Below are 20,643 nucleotides of genomic sequence, written 5' to 3'. Positions count from 1 at the left end.
GATGGATCAAATGTAAAAGTCAACATGGCTTGAAGGGTACAGGCGATTTCACAAGGGTGGGTGCAAAGTGAAGATATAAGAATAGTTAAGAACATTAATAAGTTTCATCCAAGGCTGTGGACATGACATAGAGGATAGCTTTGTAGGTGATGAGATGAAAGGGGGAATGATGTTGAACCATCATCGTGAGCTGCATAGCAGTCTTGAAGGGTAAATCATAGAGAAAATCAATAGCTGAGGATGGGAAGGGGTAAATGTGCGCGGGGGAGGTAGGTGTTCAAAAGCCAAAAACAGAGCAGAGTTGAAATTAAGAAAAGCTCAATTGATTGGAGAAGCTGGGGCGAAGAGACAGCTGGGATTTAAGACCTGGCTTTAGCTAGGTAAGATGCCATTGAGAAAGGTTTAACATTTCACGTACATTGGATGGAGATAGGTGGGAGGGTGCATTAGGAAGCATGATGGGAAACTCTATAGGAGTGGTCAGGTGGTGGGGTTCATGGAAAGAATAGAAGAAAAGAAGGAGAAGGAGATGAAGATGAGATAAGGGAGTGAGTTGGCTGGTTGTGAAAAAAGGTCAGTGAATGGCCAATAAGGAGGGATCCAAATTCAAGTTGATGACAGGTGGACATTTGCGACTGGTTAAAATCTCCCTAGGACATGAGGAGTATGGTAGGAAGAGAGTTAAGAAGCAAATCAAGGTCAGGTAAGAAAATAAGCAGCCCAGAGGGGGATACATGGAAAGCACTGTGAGATGGGCAGCGGTAGAAAGGATTTGAGTAATAGTGAATTCAAAGGAGGAGGGTGGTGAATGTCAGAGGGGATATGTGGGGCATCATGAGAGCAATCCCACTGCCCCCTTTGTCTGGTCATGTACAATTGGAAAAAGTAGCAGCATCCATAGGTAGGACATCAAGCATGGCTGTGTTATGAGGGGTGATCCGTGTGTAGGTAATGTCTATGATTGATAGCTGGGGGCAGTAAGAGTCAAAGTTATCAGTGATGAGAGATATTGTATTGCAAAAAGATTGGACATTCCAGAGTCTAAAGGTGAAACTGCGAGTCTGAGAGGTGGGGAGTGGTCCTGAAGAGGAAACGAGGGTGGTAGATCAAGTTGGAATGAGAGATATGGCAAGATAGTGGCACATAGAGTAGAATGTAAGGGTGTGTGGAGTGTACTTAGATGGAAAGGTTTACTTTGGATGGTTATGCAAACCCAGTGAAAATGGTATAGTGAAAGTTAAGGTAAGAATAAATGGGGTGTGAAAGTAAAAGTGCATGGATAAGGAATAGGTCACAAGAGAACAAGGATGGCAGCTAAGGAAAACACCCCACTGCAGTGTTGTGGAGTTAGGGATCCTATCTGATAGAACTATATTTGAACAAACTATGCGTGGGTGACAGATGATAAATAAGTGTCATTGGTGATCAGAATGTGCAGGAATCAATGCACGGTTGGCACGTTAAAGGGTATTACAGAGGCTAAGAGACATACAGGTGAGGGGCAGTAAAAAATGCAGAAGCATTGATGGACATAACAAAGGAAGTGCTCAAGCACTGCACAGTTGGGTGCAGGATGACATACCAAGATGATGATCCAGAGGATGGTCCAGGCAGGAAGAAGAATAGGACCAGAAGATTAAAGTCAACAGCCAAACAGCAGTGTGCTCTAAGTGCTTCATGCGCATCATGCACTTCACACTGCTCAGCGGGCCATGCAACTATATATAGGGCAAGTCACAGGGTAAAGCTGGGAGGGCAGGCAGGAGGGTGGGAAGCTGGTAATCTAAGAGATACAGTCCGTAGCTGCCAGCTCCACATTGGAGAAATGGCTAGTGCCCAAGGAAGAATTACTGTGGAGACTGGAGCATGAATGTGCTGGGAGAGAGGATTGCTCAATCCCTTGATTCTTCCTGTATCAGGCTGCTTCACAGGCCAGGTTGTCATAGGTCGTAAGGCACAAGGTACGGCTGGATGGGGGTTCTACAGTAGGGGGTCTCAGTAATCCAAGGAAACCCATCCCAGGATGCCCGGCACCTTGTTGGAAAGGGAGCTTGACAACCCATGCAGCCTTCAGTAGGGTGAAGCCGAGGGTAAGGTTGCATGAATGTTCTAGAGTGTGGGAACTCGTATGCAAAGGGAGCACATCACAAGATGGTCAGCTAATTGTTGGAGAGGCAGCCAGTGCCGAAAAGCGAGATGGCCAGCCAACTGGAGCATGGATGGTTTGGCAGAGCGACATGCTCAATCCATTGATTCATTCTGGATTTGGCCACTGTACATTCCATGCAACCCTAAGAATGGCAAATTAACGGGTAAGGTTGGTTGTCTGATGATGAGTGTGTGGATCTTATGGGCCAAAAGACACTTTTCCGAGATGACCGGCTCTTCATTGGGGAATGGGCTGGTGTCTGAAGCAAGGTGCCAGCAGTGACTGGAGAACAGAAGTAGGTTAAGAGGCAGGTGGGTGGTAGACTGCTCAAACCCTCAATTCCACCTGGGATCTCACCATCCTTGGCTTTGGAGTAACCTAGAAGTGATTCTGTTAGATGGGCACTACACTAAAACACTCACTCATACAAGGTTTACACTACAGGGTGTGTCCAGATGTAATAATAGTAATATTAACGATAATTTATATAGTGAACATCAAAGGCGGACTTGTCCCTTAACTTATGACACTTTGACTTGTGAACTATTGTTCTCTCCTAAAGGAACATGTAAATAAAATATATGCTCCAATATTTGTCTGATGAGGAAGCTTGCTTGGGCGATTGGCCCAGACAGTCTGAGATTAGCCTGTTGAAATAGATTTGCACACACATCCCGAGGCATAGAGATTGAACCTGTGTATGGTTATCCTACCTGCTACCCAGATAACTAGACAAAGCATGTTCTTTCCATTAGCAAGAAATATATTGTGGGAGTACTTGACTGATTCCTGTTTTCCTCTGCCCTTACTATTGTGCGTGCAGATCATTTTCTTTTGTCTTTATGAATGGGTTATGCTAAAATCTCAATTGGTTTGATGTCAGTACGTTTTGATTCTTTTCTTTATTAAATAACAGTTTCTCTTTCAATTGCCTCCTTTCAACTACAGCTTAACTGTTGGGGGATCTTAGTGATGTTTTTCTTGTGTTGTGTGTCTTGTCATGTAAGGACTAAAACTCAAAACTGCTGTGTTGCACTTTTCTGTGCCAAGGGCTTTTGTAGGGATGAACCGGTACAGAAAAGAACATTCAAATGGACATTGTGGAGGGATGCGAGAAAGGGCTATGAAAGGCTGGATTGGTAAGCCCTGTTCGGCTGAAGCACTCATTAGGAGTTGTCATATGATTAGTTTGGTGGTCATCTGTGCTGACAATGGACTGCTATGTAGAGGTTTGAATAGGCTCAGTGGGGTGGAAAGACATTTGCCCCCAATACAGGCCTAGGACTTTCAACTCTAGAAGTTTCTTGATATGTTTCATTTTCATCACTTGATTGTGACCTACAGAGGTGTAACTCGGGGAAGGTTGTTGCGGTTTGTTCCGGTACGATAAAGGTTTATTGGCTGGTGTGTCATGCAAGATGAATAAAGCTGTTTCCCCTACTCTAAACTGAAGTACAAATATGGCTTCTCAGGCACTATTCTCATCTAAGAAGTACATGGCTAAAGCCTCTCTTGAATTAAGCTGGAGTGCAGGGCGGTTGATATAGGATTGTTTGGGCAAAGTGCTACCCTCCTGGTTGGAGCCTGGAAGCTTCAGAGTGGGCTATTCTTCCATGGTGGAGAAATCTGAGAGTAGTGACCACATAGACAACCTTTGGAAGGAAGCAAGCTAATTGTCTTTTTTTATGCATGTATGAGAATCATCAGGGATTGTGAGCGTCACCCTCCAAATATTTCCCCCTTTTTAACAGTCTATTTAATTGCGTGATTTGTGATATTTATTCAATTTTTTTTTATATTTTACTGTGTTATTATTGACTTGTATTCAAAGAAATGTGTTGTTATGTGTAAGGAAGTTATGGTATCAAACAGTGAAGACAGACACAAGTGATCACGGTTCAAGGGTGTTTATTTAGCAAAGATGGGGTGGTAGAACGCCTATCGAAACCTAAATCTAAGGATGGGAGCAAGCTACAACCACCAAATATTAATAACAGTCCTAGTGGAATCTTTGTCAAAATAAAAGGGCCTATACTAATAAACCTATTACCAATCCTTACTTCTAAATACAAATGGTGTAGGACAGCAATGTATGCAAAAAGAAAATGTGTTAATGAAATGATATGTCAGGATAGTTGAGCAGTTGGCTTCCTTTCCCCACATTTTCAGCACGGGACAAGGCGGCACGCTCAGAGCTTAGCACACACACTGAATTCTCAGACACGTGGATATAGTGCAAATCATAGACATCAGGACCTTCTGTGCCAAAGTCTCTTTCCAAATAAAAGGTCTCTTATTGTAAGGGCCTGATATAACAAAACAAGCACCAAAGTTCCTTTCTTGTCAGGATTTTCACATTCACAATTGGTCTACCTCGTTCGGGCTCTGACTCCCTATTTTACATTCGAAATTGATCTCCCTCGTTCGGGCTCGGACCATTATTTCACAATGTTCACAACTGGCCTCCCTAGTTCAGGCTCAGACCCTTATTTCACATTCACATTAGGTCTCCCTCGTTCAGGCTCTGACCCTTATTTCACATTCACAATTGGTCTCCCTCGTTCGGGCTCGCACCATTATTTCACATTCCTAAATGGTCTCCCTCGTTCGGGCTCGGCCCCTTATTTCAGAATGTTCACAACTGGCCTCGCTAGTTCAGGCTCAGACCCCTTATTTCACAATGTTCACAATGGGTCTTACTCATTCGGGCGCGGAACCCTTTGTATCTAGAATTGAAGACTTTCGATTGTGGAAAGGGTTTTCCTTAAACCGTCACAGGACCACTTTGATTCACTTCATTCCTCATTCTCGTTCTGTTACTTTCTTTTCTGCCACTTCTTGGCTGGATACCTCACAGAGACATTGCATTGACAACACTTGCGGTGCTGGACCACTCTGTTCCTGGTATTGTATCTTTTTTCCTTTGAGTTCAAACATCCATCAGCAACTAAGCTTTCCTCACGTCTTTCATCACACGCGCTACCAATCTTCGTACTTGCGCTCTTTATAGAATGTTGGCGCTTACAACCTTGACTTCAACACAGACCGGTCTTGCATTGGTCTCGCCAACTCACCGGCTGTGTTGTTCTCTTTGGTGCTGCTTTGTTCTTGGAGCCAAGGACGGTACCACGCCATGCAGAAGGGCTCCAGGTATCTCAGACATACAATGCAGGATTCTTAAGTCTGGTTTCTTGGCCTTACGCTCTTTAATCTCAAGGAGTAGAAAAGTCACAGTTTCTTGCCAGAAAGTTCAAGGGTATCTCCCTCCTTGCGCACCTTTCTAGGTTTGCCGTCTTTCTCCCCTCGTTCAGTTGCCATCCGAACAACGCGATTCTGTTGTGTGCTTTGCCTCGCTCTGAGTCTGCTCTCGTGCTCTGCCTTTTATCCGTGCGGGAAGTTTAATGGAAGTCGGGTGTGTCTAGTTTCCTGACCTTGCCTGACCATAGAATGTATTTATTTTATTTATGTATTTAATTGGTTTTTTATAATGCGCCTAATACCATACATGAGTTCGGTTTCTAATCGCAGATCTGGGATTCAAACCTCTGTTGCTCTGCGTGCTATTGCTTCCAAGACCAGCGCGTTGCCCCTGTGCTATCCTCCGTTCATCAGGTACACTGCAAGGGTGGGAGTCTGTTTTCTCCCAGAGCGGGCTGTCCATGTGAAAGTGTTTGTGAAGTGAAAGGGGCGGGGTAAAGATCCCAAGTACTCTACCGGCTAGGATAGGGTAAAGGTGTGACAGGGAAGGGGATACTGCGTCTCTTCATCAGGTGTCCCATTCCTAGAAGACCCCTCACCTAGGGGATCATCCTGCACTGATCCACTCCCAGGAACTGGATCCAAAAGCGATGGCTGTGTCCTGGCCACCTGGATGACAGATCCTCGGGGACTAGCGGGTGAGACACCTTCTGGTTTCTCACATATGCAAGAAATAAAAACTTAGAGGCACACTAGTCTTAAGCATAGGACAGGATTGCCTACGCATGAGATTTGCATTCTACAGCATTGCTTATCTTTGACCACGACCTTTGCTCCCCCAATGAAACATCGAGGACAAGGGGGTGATGCCTGTGGTTTCTGTTTGTGTATTCTGGGGCAATGGGGGAAGCTCCTTACCATTACGTAAGTAGTTTTTGAACTTTTGCCTATTTGGAAGTTCACCTAGTTCAGGCTTAGCCTAGCAAAAACTTCCAAGATGCCCACCTACACTAACACTGAAGTATTGTTTTGTTTGCATTTGAACCTCAGTACAGCAATGTGGGCATTGTAGATTCCCAACTGCGTTCCCCCATTCAGATGAATTGGATGCTTGCACATGAGGATGTGTAGTGTGGATTCTGCACTGATAGTCCATAAGAACCCCATTCCACTAATTTCAGTTTGGTATAGCACAGCGGTAAGCACAGCAAACCCTTGTATGGAACTACTTATTTCCACTTGGGTAATTGAGGACGGATCCCATTTGTTTATTTTCTTTTAGCCGATACAGAATGAAATTGTGATGGGGGCAAACATTTTTGTTTTTGTGTTATAGAAAAAGAAAGGTGGTGTGACTATGGGCTCACACATCACTTCGCCCTAAACATGGCAACATTACATCTTTGATGGATGGATCTGCAGTCATAAAATGCTATAGCAAACCTAATTTACTGGTCTTTACAGATGTGTAATGCTGATTCCCATTGGGAATTATTATTAATAACCAGGCAGCAATCTCAACACTGGATCTTTTTTCCCCTGTCAAATTATACCAAACGTCAGTTAATAATTTTAATTTCGAATGGGACCTTGAACACTACATGGAGAAAATTAACCATTGCCCCATAATTACCCATTGCTTTGATTCGTTTTTGATGAAAATTTACTTTTTGTCTTGTTCAATGTGTACAAGGCTTCTGGCTTGATTCACATTAAATTGGTATGTGTGTTTTCATTCTCTTTGTCCCCTCTGTAGTAACTCTCTAGAGGATGATTTATAATTATCCACACTCTGTGGAACAAAACGTGCATCTTCCCTATGAATTTATCTGAATGAAGTTCGGCTGCTAACACTATAGATTGGCTCTACTGAAACAGTCATCCCTCCAATTTACAAAATTAGCAGTTATACTAGGACATAACTCTTAAGATTAACTACATATTCAGTGTTTTGGATATGATTTAGGCCCTGATGAAGGCTTTGTTCTTCCACTGTGACTTGTTAGATTGTTGCCCGAAACGTGTAGGCCTTTTATCTTTCTTTTTCATTTTTTGTGTTCATTTCTATTTGAACTGTTTAAAAAAATGTCTAAAGGAATGAATCTGTCATGTTCAACCGAATATGGGCATTAGCCCCTTTTTGCCTAGCAAAGAATATATCTGTCTTGATTCTTCTGTTGCAGGTACAGATGGATAATTAACTTTGGTTTTACTATATTCCTCTCTTTTCGCTTTCTCTTTTATCTGCACACTAGTTGTGCACTGAGTGACTGAGTTTTTAGAATGAATTTGAAATTAATTAATGGTGAATGTCCTTAGGAGTGGCCGAAAGCTAACTGGCACTGGCAAATACAAGTATGGAAGAACATGCATTAGGAGATCTGGTGGTTCCTTGTGTGCAAGAAAAGTTAATTGAGGGTTCTCTTGGTATGGGCTTTGAGGCTGTTACTCAAATAAATAGCAGTCCCGAACAACAAAGTGGAGAAGTTGATATTGGTTTAAATATCCCAAAAGAAGACTCATTAAAATCCCCCTTTAGCACTCCTCCTTTAACTTTTTCTTTGAAGGAAGTTAATGACGCGTCCCAGGACGCTAACAATGATTGTTTATTCGGAAGGGAAGAAGTGGGCACTCAGGATTTATTGGCTGATGCCGTGTTGAGTGAACATTTTGGGAACAAGATTTCTGATTGTTCAATTATTGCCCCAGTTATCGAGGCAGAATTAGGTAGGCGGATGCGTCTTTCCTTCGGTCCCTCGACCCCAGTAACACAGAGAAGGACCGGTATTGAAAATGTGTTTATGTTTAACAATCCTGGTGACTGCAAATCTTCACTTGTAATGCCGGTGAAAATACTCTTGTCAATGGGGGCGAAATATTTAAAACCTTCATCTGACAGGGAGATACGTGTAGAGCCAACAAAAGCTATATCCAGTTCTCCTATTCATGGTCAAACAACAAAAATAGGAACTGTATACAAAATTTGACTTGCTGCAAAAATAAGTGAACTAAGGGAATTTGAAAATGGACATTATCAGGTAGAGGGGGTGGACATATTCCCGCCTAATGAAGAGGCTAATATAGATGAAAGCTCTTTTCCGGTTATCTCCTGTATATTGAACCTGCTGCATAAGGGGCACAACCTTACACATTGGGAGATAAGATCAATGAAAACAACTTTGGCTGAGGTAGTCGACAAATTAAATAGAATGGAGAGAGTTATGTTTACCTGTGATACCATTGCGTCCCTGGTTATTGACAACAAAAAAAGATCAAAACAACATGCTTGGAAAGTCCACCCAGATGAGTGTGTTAACATTACCACAACCAACGTATCTGTCTTATGCAGATACTGTAGCCTGCGGTAATTTTATTTTTAAATCAGCTGAGGTAAAGCAGAAAAATGTTGCCCTTACAGCAGCGAGTTTGCCGTTATATCAAGAGTACGACTTACCAAAAAATTCTAAGGACATAGAGATGCGGGAGGTTTCCAGAGAAAGAGACTTGGTGAAAGAAGTTGCATCAAACTCAGGTAAAATTGATGAGCTGACTGCAGCTATAAACACTTTGATGGATGCAATCAAGTCCCTCCAATTCCAACAAAATATGGAATTAACCACACAGTCTTCCTCTCAGGAGGACATAGTAATTTTGGACAGTCCGACAGCCTTGACAAACCTTATAGATCTGGAGACAGATGTTGATAGGGAAATAATTAGTATATGGTTGAGGAAGAAGAAGTGGGAAATTATGAGCATACCCATAAGGTTGTACTTACTTGTAAAGAATAACGTTTATCCCAGCGGGAGGAAAAAAAAAGAGCAAAGCAAAATAAAAAGATTTTTAAAACTTGCAATAGGCAAGAAAAAAAAATTACAATCCAATCATGTGATGATGTGTTGAAAGATCTCCACCAGCTGGATGAAGAATGTAAAACCCTTTTGGGAGTAAGATTAACAGAGGTTAATAAGGCTCTATTAAAGCCGGTTGATGGTCCCCAAGAGGATCTTCAAAATTAAATAACAGAGGGTGAAAATACTGCTTGTATCGCTGGGGGTCTGATACAGGAGGGTAATGACAAAATCTATCAAAAGAACGTTGAGGAAAGGTTGGCTCCAAATACCCTGCCAGAAGAAATGAAACATAAAGGTGTAAAGGGAAATAGAGGTACAGAAAGTAAAGAGACGTACCAGCTATTTTTAAAAAACCCTCGTAATCAAGTAGTAACACCAAATGTATTACGTGCCCCCCCCTCAAAAAAAGACAGAAAAAACATAACCAGCTTACATTGCCTCAGAGAAGTTAATAACCGTCCCAAAAGGAGCAGGAGAGTACTTAAAAAACCCACCTGGAAAACCTTCACAGAACAACAAAATGAAGAAAACCATAGAAGGATCTAGACCCACAGTGATGAAGTAGAGCAGCAAGTTGGTCCCAATATATTTTTGGAGGTGTTTAATGAACAGATGAGCCAAAACAACAATTTGTCTGTCCCAATCTGTGATAGTAAGACAGAGGTGCCAGACATAGGGCCGGCCTTACTTGAGATTAACACAAAAATGGGAAACAAAGTCGAAGCAATGCTGATATCCATCATTCGACTTTGGTTGCTCTGATGAAGAGTACAATAGAGCAAACATTTATACAATATTCAACATCAATGCAAGAAAAAAATACGACTGAAGATGTTAATTTGAACATCTTGGATACAGTTATGCATACCCAAATTTCTCCAGTTCTGGCCCTGGTAGAACAACAGATATAAGGCAATTCCTTGGAACAGCAAAGGGATGCCGAAAAGGCTACTCAAAAGGTTGAATTGGCTCAGACTGAAACATATATAGCATTCAAACAAAAAATGACTCCTATAATGGAGGACCTAACCAAAATCAGATGGGGTAAACCTATATTTACCGATAGCCCAAGTACTACTTTCTATTTGATTATGGAGGTCTAAGGTCCTTGCATAGAAAATGTGTACTTTCTCTATTTAAGGAAATACCTAATCTGAGATTGTTATCGTCAGCCGATTTGAAGCTAGTGGATTTTATACATCCTGAACGTTACGATTTTATACGAATTGTCTTTTATTCTCAAACTGTGCATGATTTGGTTATCAGGGAAATACAAGAACTTAATAGACTTGTATATGATATTAAGGACTTTAATCTTACCCTAAAAACCCAAAACCAAGGCCTCCTACCACAAGGAAATAAAATGGGTGACCAGTATGAAAGTCAGATTACAATGTTAACGAACAAATGAAGGTACAAGGAGAGAAAGTGGGAGAGTATGTGACTGAGGGTGTATCTGCTTATATCAATAGGAATCCTCCTAAATTTGAGGATTTGAAATTGTGGACGTGGTTGGCACAATCTTTAAGTGAATCATTGCTCAGCTCAAGACTTTAAGGCCTGATCTTTAGAACTAATGAGGACATACACTTGGTCTCTTGGAATTCTAGGGGCTTTTCTAACTTAATCTCCTCAAAAGAACTATGTGGTGATCTGATAAAAAATAATATAATATGTATTCAGGAGTCATGGATGACCCAATGCTTTCACATTGATGGCTTTGATTCCAGATTCCAACGGGCAAAAAAACCCATAAGGGGTCGTCCGTCTGGTGGACTTGTTATTGCAGTAAGGTCTGGTGATGGAATCAAAATTTTGGAATCTAAATCTTTGATAATAGGAGTTTTGGCAGTGGTAATAGAAATCACATCAGACAGAGTACAAGTTCACATCTTGATTCTTAATATTTATTGGAATCCCCTGAACAACCTGCCTGTGACAATTCACTCGATCAACTCATTCTTTTCAGAAATGTCCAATAAATATAAAGGTCATATTATGGTGGTAGGAGATCTGAATGCATATATTCCTATGGTTAACGAAAAAAGTATTAATTTTGAATAGAAATTAGGAATAGTGTGTATGATAAAGGGAGAGGATGGATACACTATTGAAGGGGGGGCCAATGAGTTGTAAAAGGAAATCACTTCACGGACAAATTTGGCTCACTTTGTTCCTGAATTGGGGTCTTTTTCATGTGTATCGTATGTTAGCAAGCAACCAGGATGGACACACGTGGTCAAATGGTATACAAAAATCAACTATACATTACATATTCATTTCAGGGAAACTATATGATGTATGTATATCTTATACTTTGACCAATACAAATTTTAGTGACCACAGAATCTTGAAAATCACACTAAATATCCGGCCCAAACCTGTTAGTAGGTCCCGCTATAAGGACGTTATTGAACAGAATAACATGGCATGCGGGAAATGTGGAAAAATCAAATGCAGTTTTTAATTCAGATTGTCATAATTACAATTGGCAGAAATATGGCAGCTATTTAGTTGTGATAAATTCAATACATACGTAGAGAGAATTCTATTAGAATTCAAAGGGAAAAACAAAAACTTAAAAATTGGCTTAAATCTTATCGGGGGGAAATGCTACAGGCTGATATCGAAAAAATGCTGATTGCATTACAAGATGGCTCTGCAGGGAATTTTTGGAAATTAATTAATTCTTTGGATTTACCGCAAATTATATCCCAAGCAAATAGCGTTTCCGTGGAAGTTTGGGTTGGCCATTTTGGTAATATTTATTCCGTGAAATTTGCTCCAAATTATATTATGTTGGAAGTAAAGGAACATGATTGGAAATGTAATCTGTCTGTGGAAGGGATTATGACTCAATTAAGAAGTGCAACCCTTCTAGAGCAGCCAGGCCTAACAGCCTCACAAATATTATTTTCAGGGCTAATCCAGGGATATGGGCGAACACACTTTTTATGCTGTTCTCTGACATAATATCTATTAAAGAAATACCCAACTCTTGGAGAATATCATATGTAATTCCTGTGTACAAGAAGGGTGAGAGAAGTGATCCTAAAAATGATCGGCCTATAGCGATAATGGACGCTGATTCTAAGATATTTGCCGGCATAGTTTTAAACTTAATAGAAGAATGGGTGGAAGCAAAACAAATATTTCTATATAAGCAATTTGGATTCAGGAAGAAAATGGGAACTGAGCTAGGAGGTTTGTTGTTTTCTCTATTGCAAGAAAATGCTTGGAAAAAAAATGTAGCTCCCATATTTGTGGCTAGTATTGACTTGTCACAAGCTTTCGACCAGGTTGACAGGGTACTATTATGGTCTAAACTATCTTTATTCAGAATGCGAAGATATATGCTGGCTATCTTGATTCACCTGCATGAGGGATCGGTGATACAGGTTCGACTAAATAGTGACTGCAAACTATCAGTCCCTATAGGTACATCTAACGGTCTAAGGCAGGGCTGCATTTTTGTTCCAACCTTATTTAATTTCTTTGTATCCGATGCAGGGACCCCGTTAGACCAAGCATCATTTATCTCTCCCCTAACAGAGGGAGTCAAGCTAAGTTGGTGCGCCTATGCGGATGATTTTTTATTAATGGATAAAACCCATATTGGCATGCAGAGGATGATTAACAGCTTCAAAGACTACACGGACAGGAATGGTTTGAGTATAAATGAAAAAAAAAACTATGATTCTAATTTTGGGTAAAAATTGTAAATTGAAAAAATTCAGCTGGTACTTAAAGAATCATAAACTCACAATTAGAAGTTCATTCAGATATTTAGGCTACCCAGTGTTTACTAAATTGAAGAAATGTTTGTATTGGAATATATTGGAAGAACGAGTGGTTTCTATGATGTCTCTAATGAAAAGAATTAACAGGATGTATTGTGATATCCCATGCTTCCCCTGTTACGTTTCTATAATCTAATAATTTTTCTATAATCTAATAGTTATCCCAAAAACGAGATCCGGTCTTGAATTTTTTCCAAAGTGTACACAAAATTGCTTCAATAGGATGGAAGCAAAACGTTTGAGAGGTTTGTTGTACTTTCTTCCAAAATGCATCCCAATATCTGTCATTAGGTATGAATTGGGTTTGCAATCTCTCAATATTATTGTTGAATGGAAAAAAATGGCACTATTACATAAGCTGATTACGGCTTCAGGCAAAACTATATATGATATTCCGGGATCCCAACTTAAATCCGGGAAAACAAACTCCTTGTTATTAATATCCATGTATGAAAGCTCTAAACTATCTCTAGGTAAGATCAGAGTTGATGCTGATTTTCTTATACAGAATCCCATGAAAGTCAAATCCTTATTAAAATACTCAGATTGGGAGGACTCAAACGCTCAAGTACTGTCATCTCCACTCTATTATCAACTAGTATCTAATTGGAAGTCTATTGGACTATTGGAACCCTATCTGAATCAAGTTTTGTGATACTAACTGGAGGAATAATGTAATGCGCTTTTGCTTTAATGTTTTGGCTACAGGGGAAATCCTTGAAATTAGAGATAGATTGGGATGGGGGCATATACCCTGTCGCTTTTGTAAAAATACTAATATAAATGAAACATTAATATACTTATTACTTGATTGTGAAATCCTACGATTAAAAAGATTGGAGTATTTTTGAAAATTTGTGTCCAACAGAGAGATGGTACTTCCGGAAGTAATGTGGTGGAATCTGTTTCCTTGAAAATGGCTATTGAGAGATTCTTAAATAACATCTGCGGTTTAATGTCTATTGTATGATTGTTCGACTTTTAAAGGAACTTATAGTTAATGCTCAATGTTGCGGCTAATGCAATTAAGAGAATCAACAAAATGGGTGAAGGAATGCTTGTTTCTACATCTTTAATGACATTGAATATGCTGTACAAAACCTGTTTTTAGTGTGTGGTTTTAATCAATGTTTGATTTATGTCTATGCGTAAGGTGCTTTTTGATCACACAACTACGAATCTGCATTTTGCTTAACTTTCACTTTAAAAAATGTATTAGAGATCTAATGAATTTGCGAGATACAGTACCATCTAGTTGTTGAAAGTAATTGATGTGATCAATGTAAAGTAGAACACAGACAAATCTCAGTCACAATGAGCCAAAGGATAGTGCAATATGGGCATATGTTACAAGTAATTAAGAAGAGATGTAATCCTAAATCCAACGGATTTATTCACAAATTAGCCTGACACGTGTTTCGAGTCTTGACCGACTCTTCATCCGAGGCTTAAATTGAAGATGGGACCTAAAATTGAATATAAGTGGGACAAAGCAAGGACAACTCTCTCAAGGCTTCGCAATTGCGGAAGTTCAGCACGGCATGTAAGTGAAAGTAATCTGAAGGAAGCGGCCCAAATGTAAAGTAACAGAGAGAAGTAAGCCTTTTAATCTCGTAATTGTGAATGTGGTGATATGTATATATGGATATTTTAATGGAAAAATATTACTTTGTGTATTTTTGTAAAGGTTTTCTTTGAAAAGCCAAAAACAAATAAATAAAATTAATTAAAATGTGGGGATTTTTGGCAAAAGGAGATGCCAGTGGTGATTGGAGTGCTGATGTGTGGGAGGGTTGCAGACTGCTCATCGATAGGGTGCACACCAGAAGCTGTATTGTTCCTTACCTTAAGGCACCATCACTTGTGAGCTATTGCTTTCTCTTAACAGAAAAGTAAAATAAAGGATAATCTGCAATGTTTGCTGGATGAAGAAGCTTGCCTGGAGTATGGGCTTTGAATGACAAAGAGGCCAGCGTGCTCAGATGCTTTTGCACACCCATCCCCAGGCATAGGGTTTGAGACTGTCAGGGTCCAACTGCTACCCCATTTGTGTCTGCTTGGTGGACGCACCAGACCTAAGATTTACATTCTGTATCATTGCTTTAGTTTGCCCCCCCCCCGCCCCTATTCCCTTTGCAACAGCTAGGACAGGGCGTGGTGCCTGTGTTTTCTGGTTGTGTCGATTGGAAAATTGGGGCAGCACTCCTAGGGACTAAACTTGCTAGTTGCCAACATCACCCCATTGACTGACTCCTAGTGAAGAGGCCATGAGCTGCCCTCCTCGTACTGCGTTATAAGCCTCAGAAGGATGAAATGCTGTGCAGGTTCATCTAGGATAAAAAAAAAAAGTGTATATGAATGCCTGCACACAGATGTCTGTAGCAGATGAATTACCAAATGAACAACAGTAATCAATTTGAGGCCACCCAGATATTTAGGACTTCAACTCGCATTGGCCCTAAACAAAATAGACTCTAAATAACAGATGTCACTATTACTGAACTGAAAGATACTTAACTATACAGCAGTATTTCTTCCTAGAAATGTTTGTGCTATATAAAACCCCAAATACAAATGCAAGAATACAAATACCTTATTGACATTTGGAAGAAAAACGGTTCAAATGACCCACTTGTTTTTGAAACAGTGACCTTTCTGCGGTCAATGTGGTAGCAATTTAGCCAGCTTACAAGCTTATCATTTTAAATTGAACTGGACATTTTGGGTATCAAATGAGCAGCGAATATATGTGCATTAATAAGCTAAAAAAAGCACACGTAGATCTGCAGACTAGGCAGGGTGTATGACGGGCACGAACATCAGCAGTCTATGTGGGTCTCTTCATCCTCAATTTCCCAAAATAAAGAGTTTGATATGAATACATAATATAATCATAATGTAACGTAAACATAGAGCTAGGGACTAAGTAGAACAGATGGGGAACCTAACCATCTGTTTGTTTTTTTTAGAAAATAGAATCTCAGGGCACTTTCAAATGTTTCCTCCATTGCTTGCCCATATAATTTCCAATTCCAAAGACAGTAAGAGAAGCAACCAAATCTAACGTCACTAACAAATTCTGCAAGGTGCAGAATAGCTGAGTGGACTGTAATCGTCGCCTGGGGCCACGAGCAAAACTAAATTGTAGACTTGCTTTTTTTCAGCCCAAACTTTGATATGATAACACTTTATTTGAATTACTCATTGAAAATGAAATATGCACAATTGCTAAAAATCGTTATCACCTATGGAAAGCTATCGTGTTACTTTTATTGCCGAGTAAAGAATCCGTGCCGGTTTGTGACAGCATTTATGTCGACCAACAGCTGATAAACGCGAAGAGCGCTGTTAGTGTAACTTTGGCTGACATTGACAAACGTACACTTGCCAACTCGTGACGGCGGCTTGAGAACCAGTGACTTACAGCATGAAATGCACGCACCGAGCCCGTGAGCGTCACAGTTCTCTGGCGGACACTCTAACAGTCTGAAACAGCAGACGCAGCCGGCATTTGTTATGTACTGAACCTACTTGTGGCTGGTGCGCACGGGTTTCAGCGTAGGCAGGCTGTTTCTGTATCTGCTGCAAGGGGGGCGCTGCGCTTCGTCCATGCTGGTTTGACAGACAAGACGAGGAAGCCCGTGGTCTCCTCAAAACCGGAAGCGATCCGCTGCCACCTGAAAATAAGAGAAGGAAAAAAGCTAGGCTCGTGAAGGGGGAGAACAGGTGTAAAGAGCGACTGGCTCAGCAGAAAACAGCGCAGGGCAAAGTAGCAGCTGCTCAAAACAATCCCCTTTTCTGAGGCGGCGAGGCTCCCTACCTCAGTTCAGCGTGCACGCTCGGCAACTTAGGGCCCACGTTCCATTGAGCCGCTCAGCTGCTACTGGGGAGTTGTCCTTTGGTGTCCTAGAGTGTAGATCCAGACTCCGAGATTCGGGTAGCGCTGTGTGTTGTGACCCCGTGGCTCTTATCGCTACAGCAGTTTGACAGGAGCTCCTGTTGACTCTGGCCGCACCCCGCAGCAAGGCCCGCCCTTAGCCCCACAGTAGCTGCCGGGTCGTCCCCTCTTCTATCTGGCCCACAGGGTGTGGTCGTTTATCAGCCACACATCCGCCCCGGCAAGCACCGCTGACTCGGGACCGGGCACTGACCACGTAACTTACATATTAACAAACTGTCATGTGTGTTACATCCATGGCCGGGCTAGGCCATAAAATTGACTCGGGCACCAATGAAAAAGTGGGACACAGTTGCAAATAACAATTCATTCCTTTTGTGGCAGACTGTTTGAGTATTACCCAAGGAGGAGCTTTTTGATCAAACGTGATGCAAATTGTGCATGGTAATGAATATTTATTCAGTAACAATGGTCAAAACTACTAACCGCATAGGTAAGTAACTCATCAAACTGGCCCACATTGGCCAAAAAAGTGGGCCACTTTCACCAAAAAAGAACGTGCCCACACCAGCATTTTGTGTTTTGTGTTCGGCCATGGGCCTATTGCCCTATAGGCCCATCTGACCCAGGCTACATCTGTAAAAGTCGATATTTTCCTGAAAGATGAGATGAATTTCTTAACAAATCCAAAATCCTTTTCATGTCTGTGATGCTTTAACTATGGTCCATACTATCCTAAAAAGGCTGATCTATGAACCCCAGAATAAACGGTGTCTTCAAATGTAAGAATGCTTTTTAATCTAAACTATTTTATGGGGCGACATTGTCACCTCTAGATAATTAGCCTCATTGGTTAAACATCGGAACTGCCCCGTCCAGTACCAATTCTCACAGTGACTGGATATTTGGTTCTCTTAGAAACTAGGCCATTAGGATTTGCATTACATAATTAATGCGACCAAAAAGTTCTGCTTTCAGTCAAATACTCAGTGTGGACTCTCATCTGAAATTGTCCTCCGTACTAACCTATGACGCTTTTTGTATAGCACAGTGTCCTGCACGCTGCCGAAAATGGGCCAGGTTGGGAATGCAGAAGATTGGACACAATGATTGGGCCTGATTCACAGAAGCGCTTTATAATGGCACAACCCCATTGGAAACACTCTGTGAACCAGGCCCAGAGTTGGAGAACAGGCTCTGCACAGTAGAGGAATTCCCCTGACTATGGCCTCGAGCAGGCTCGGTCTGGCCTATAGGGCAATGTCCAAACCAAAAACAGAAAATGTTACTTCACCATCTGGCTAGAAGTTCTGACCAGTGTTACTGAATACATAGTCTTTAAAATGCGCAATCTGCATCACATGTTATCAAAAAGCTTCCCACTTGGGTACTACTCAAGCAGTCTATCAGAAAAGGAATGAATTGGCATTTCCAACAGTGGGCCACTTTTTTATTGGTGCCTGAGACAATTGTATGCCCCCGTCCGACCCTGACCTCGAGACAAGGGAATTCTTTAGGTGTTAGAATTGAAATCATGTTAGCATGTTTCCAAGCACAATGGTACAGTCCCGAAATCTATAGTTGGTCACCTTACATTGACCGTGTTAAGAAAAGTCAGAAAAAGCCAACTGGCATTGCAGATATATTAGACACTGCACGACAGGCATTTCCATCCACTGAGGTGGGGTGGAAACAATCAAGGGGACAGATTATCTAACGTTTGCACTGCTAAAAATTGGACAAATGCAGTTATCACCAGTTTTGCTGCTTGTATAATCAGATTTAGACCCACGATACATATTACATAAAGGCTATTGCACTGGGTCAAAAATACAGTAGTCTTTTTTTGCACTATGCTTGCTGCATGACACAAAGAAACAGATTTTGTCTCAAAGTCCTATCTTTCACATTGAAATAGGGGGCCAACACCTTTTTTCTTTTGTTCACCTTTGCCTAGACAGGAAAAAAAGGTATTTAGACAGCCAGTAGGTTGGTTTCACAAATTGGCTTTGCCAATGCTTGTTTTTAAAAACGGGCAAAGGAGGTTATTGGACCCAAATTGGTTATCCCGGCCGATAAGAGACTATGCAGGTTGTGCGACTTGAATTGCATTGAAACCATCTACCATTTAGTAATGAACTGTCCTGCAGTGCCTAATCAGAGGATATTGTTGCATTCATTGACTGTGGTGGTATCAGAAATGATGTGGGAAAGGTTAATGAATGGTAGACACATCTCTGTACTGATTGCTCTGGTGACAGTTTAAAAAGAGATCTTCATGAGACTGGAATAATCTAAGGTTTTATAGGCTCTAGATGTATGTTTATGGAGAAATCAGTGTTTTAAATACTTGTTTTTAATGTCTTTATTAATTGGCATATATGAAAGTTAGGGATATGATTTTAATAGATCAGAGTCTACGGTACCTCACTACTGAGAATTGGAATTGAATACAGCTCAAATCATATTGGTACTAACAGTCCCTCTGAACTAAGTTCTTGTATTTCTTTCCTTAAATTCTCAAATAACACAAGTACTGTTTGCTGGGTTTGCTGCCTGTCTCCTTGGACTGCCCGTGGACCGTTCTGCGCGTCGAGGATTCGAGCGTGTGGAAAGATCCCGCCGACCGGAGGACGTCTTATGCTGATACACCTGATCCTGCCTGACTTCCTAAAGAATTAGGTTCCTTCCGGAGCGGAGGCTCCGCCTCCTGCAGGGAAACGCCCCTTTTTGCCTCCTCAAGTGGACTGCTCCCAGCGCACCGCGCGCGCACCTCCAAGTACAACACAAGTACTGTTTGCTGGGTTTGCTGCCTGTCTCCTTGGACTGCCCGTGGACCGTTCTGCGCGTCGAGGATTCGAGCATGTGGAAAGATCCCGCCGACCGGAGGACGTCTTATGCTGATACACCTGATCCTGCCTGACTTCCTAAAGAATTAGGTGACTTTTTTTCAAAAACTTCCTACTCCGGGGGTTTGGTACAAACCAGATCCTGCCTTGGTAAGAGGGCGGCATTAGGTGGAGGTGTGCACCCTGTGCACAGTGAGTACACAGCTTGACAATTGTGAAGTTGTGTTGTTTAGATAGAGGGGTGAACTGCTTGGACCTGAAGCGTGTTGTTCACATTAACCTGACATAGAACTGTTTGTTTTTTGTTTAGGTTCCTTCCGGAGCGGAGGCTCCGCCTCCTGCAGGGAAACGCCCCTTTTTGCCTCCTCAAGTGGACTGCTCCCAGCGCACCGCGCGCGCATCGCCAAGTACAACACAAGTACTGTTTGCTGTTCGCGGTGCGCTGGAAGCGAGGAGCTAGGAGGCTAGGAAGGCACGTCCCAGAGTTCGTGGGTTGAATATCTCTCCCTAATCGACTTGTGCCGGTAGGTGAGGGGGCTGTGAGATTCTAAGAAAAACCGTGAGATTTAGCCTCTATTGTATGTGCCACTATTTTGCCATAGTTTGAGAGGGTAACTCTCTTTACTCAGAGGTTTACACCCCTGAATGAATTAAAAAAAAAATAATTAAAAAAAAAAAAATAGACTAAGACTAATACTCGGGCCTGTGATCAATCACTATTTTGAATAAGGCTTGTGTTTCTTGCTGCATTCAAAATTATGTCCTCCAGACTACGGAGTGGGCTAAAGGAAACGATAACAACTCCGAAAATACGTACCATTGAGGTTACAATGAAAAAATTGGATGATATGTATGGAGGTAAAAAGCCTATTGTACCAAATAGTGACAATACGAA

The 20,643-nt window shown here is 41.5% G+C and overlaps 1 protein-coding gene across 1 annotated transcript in view; it reads right to left on the bottom strand.

Moving 5' to 3' along the window:
- Nucleotides 1-16,674, bottom strand: part of LOC138526213 (ATP-binding cassette sub-family C member 5-like) — a 2,857,657-nt gene extending 2,840,983 nt beyond the window's left edge. The window contains exon 1 of the mRNA XM_069636680.1: nucleotides 16,533-16,674. Coding sequence (XP_069492781.1) covers nucleotides 16,533-16,612 — 80 coding nt within the window. The 5' untranslated portion in view covers nucleotides 16,613-16,674. The remainder of the gene's footprint in view (nucleotides 1-16,532) is intronic.
- Nucleotides 16,675-20,643: the final 3,969 nt, after the last annotated feature.

This window comes from Ambystoma mexicanum, chromosome 7p, assembly GCF_040938575.1.
Source record: "Ambystoma mexicanum isolate Mex_15411 chromosome 7p, UKY_AmexF1_1, whole genome shotgun sequence".
Taxonomy (NCBI): domain Eukaryota; kingdom Metazoa; phylum Chordata; class Amphibia; order Caudata; family Ambystomatidae; genus Ambystoma; species Ambystoma mexicanum.
Note: the sequence above shows the minus strand (reverse complement) of the source record. Positions and strands in the feature narration are given on the sequence as shown.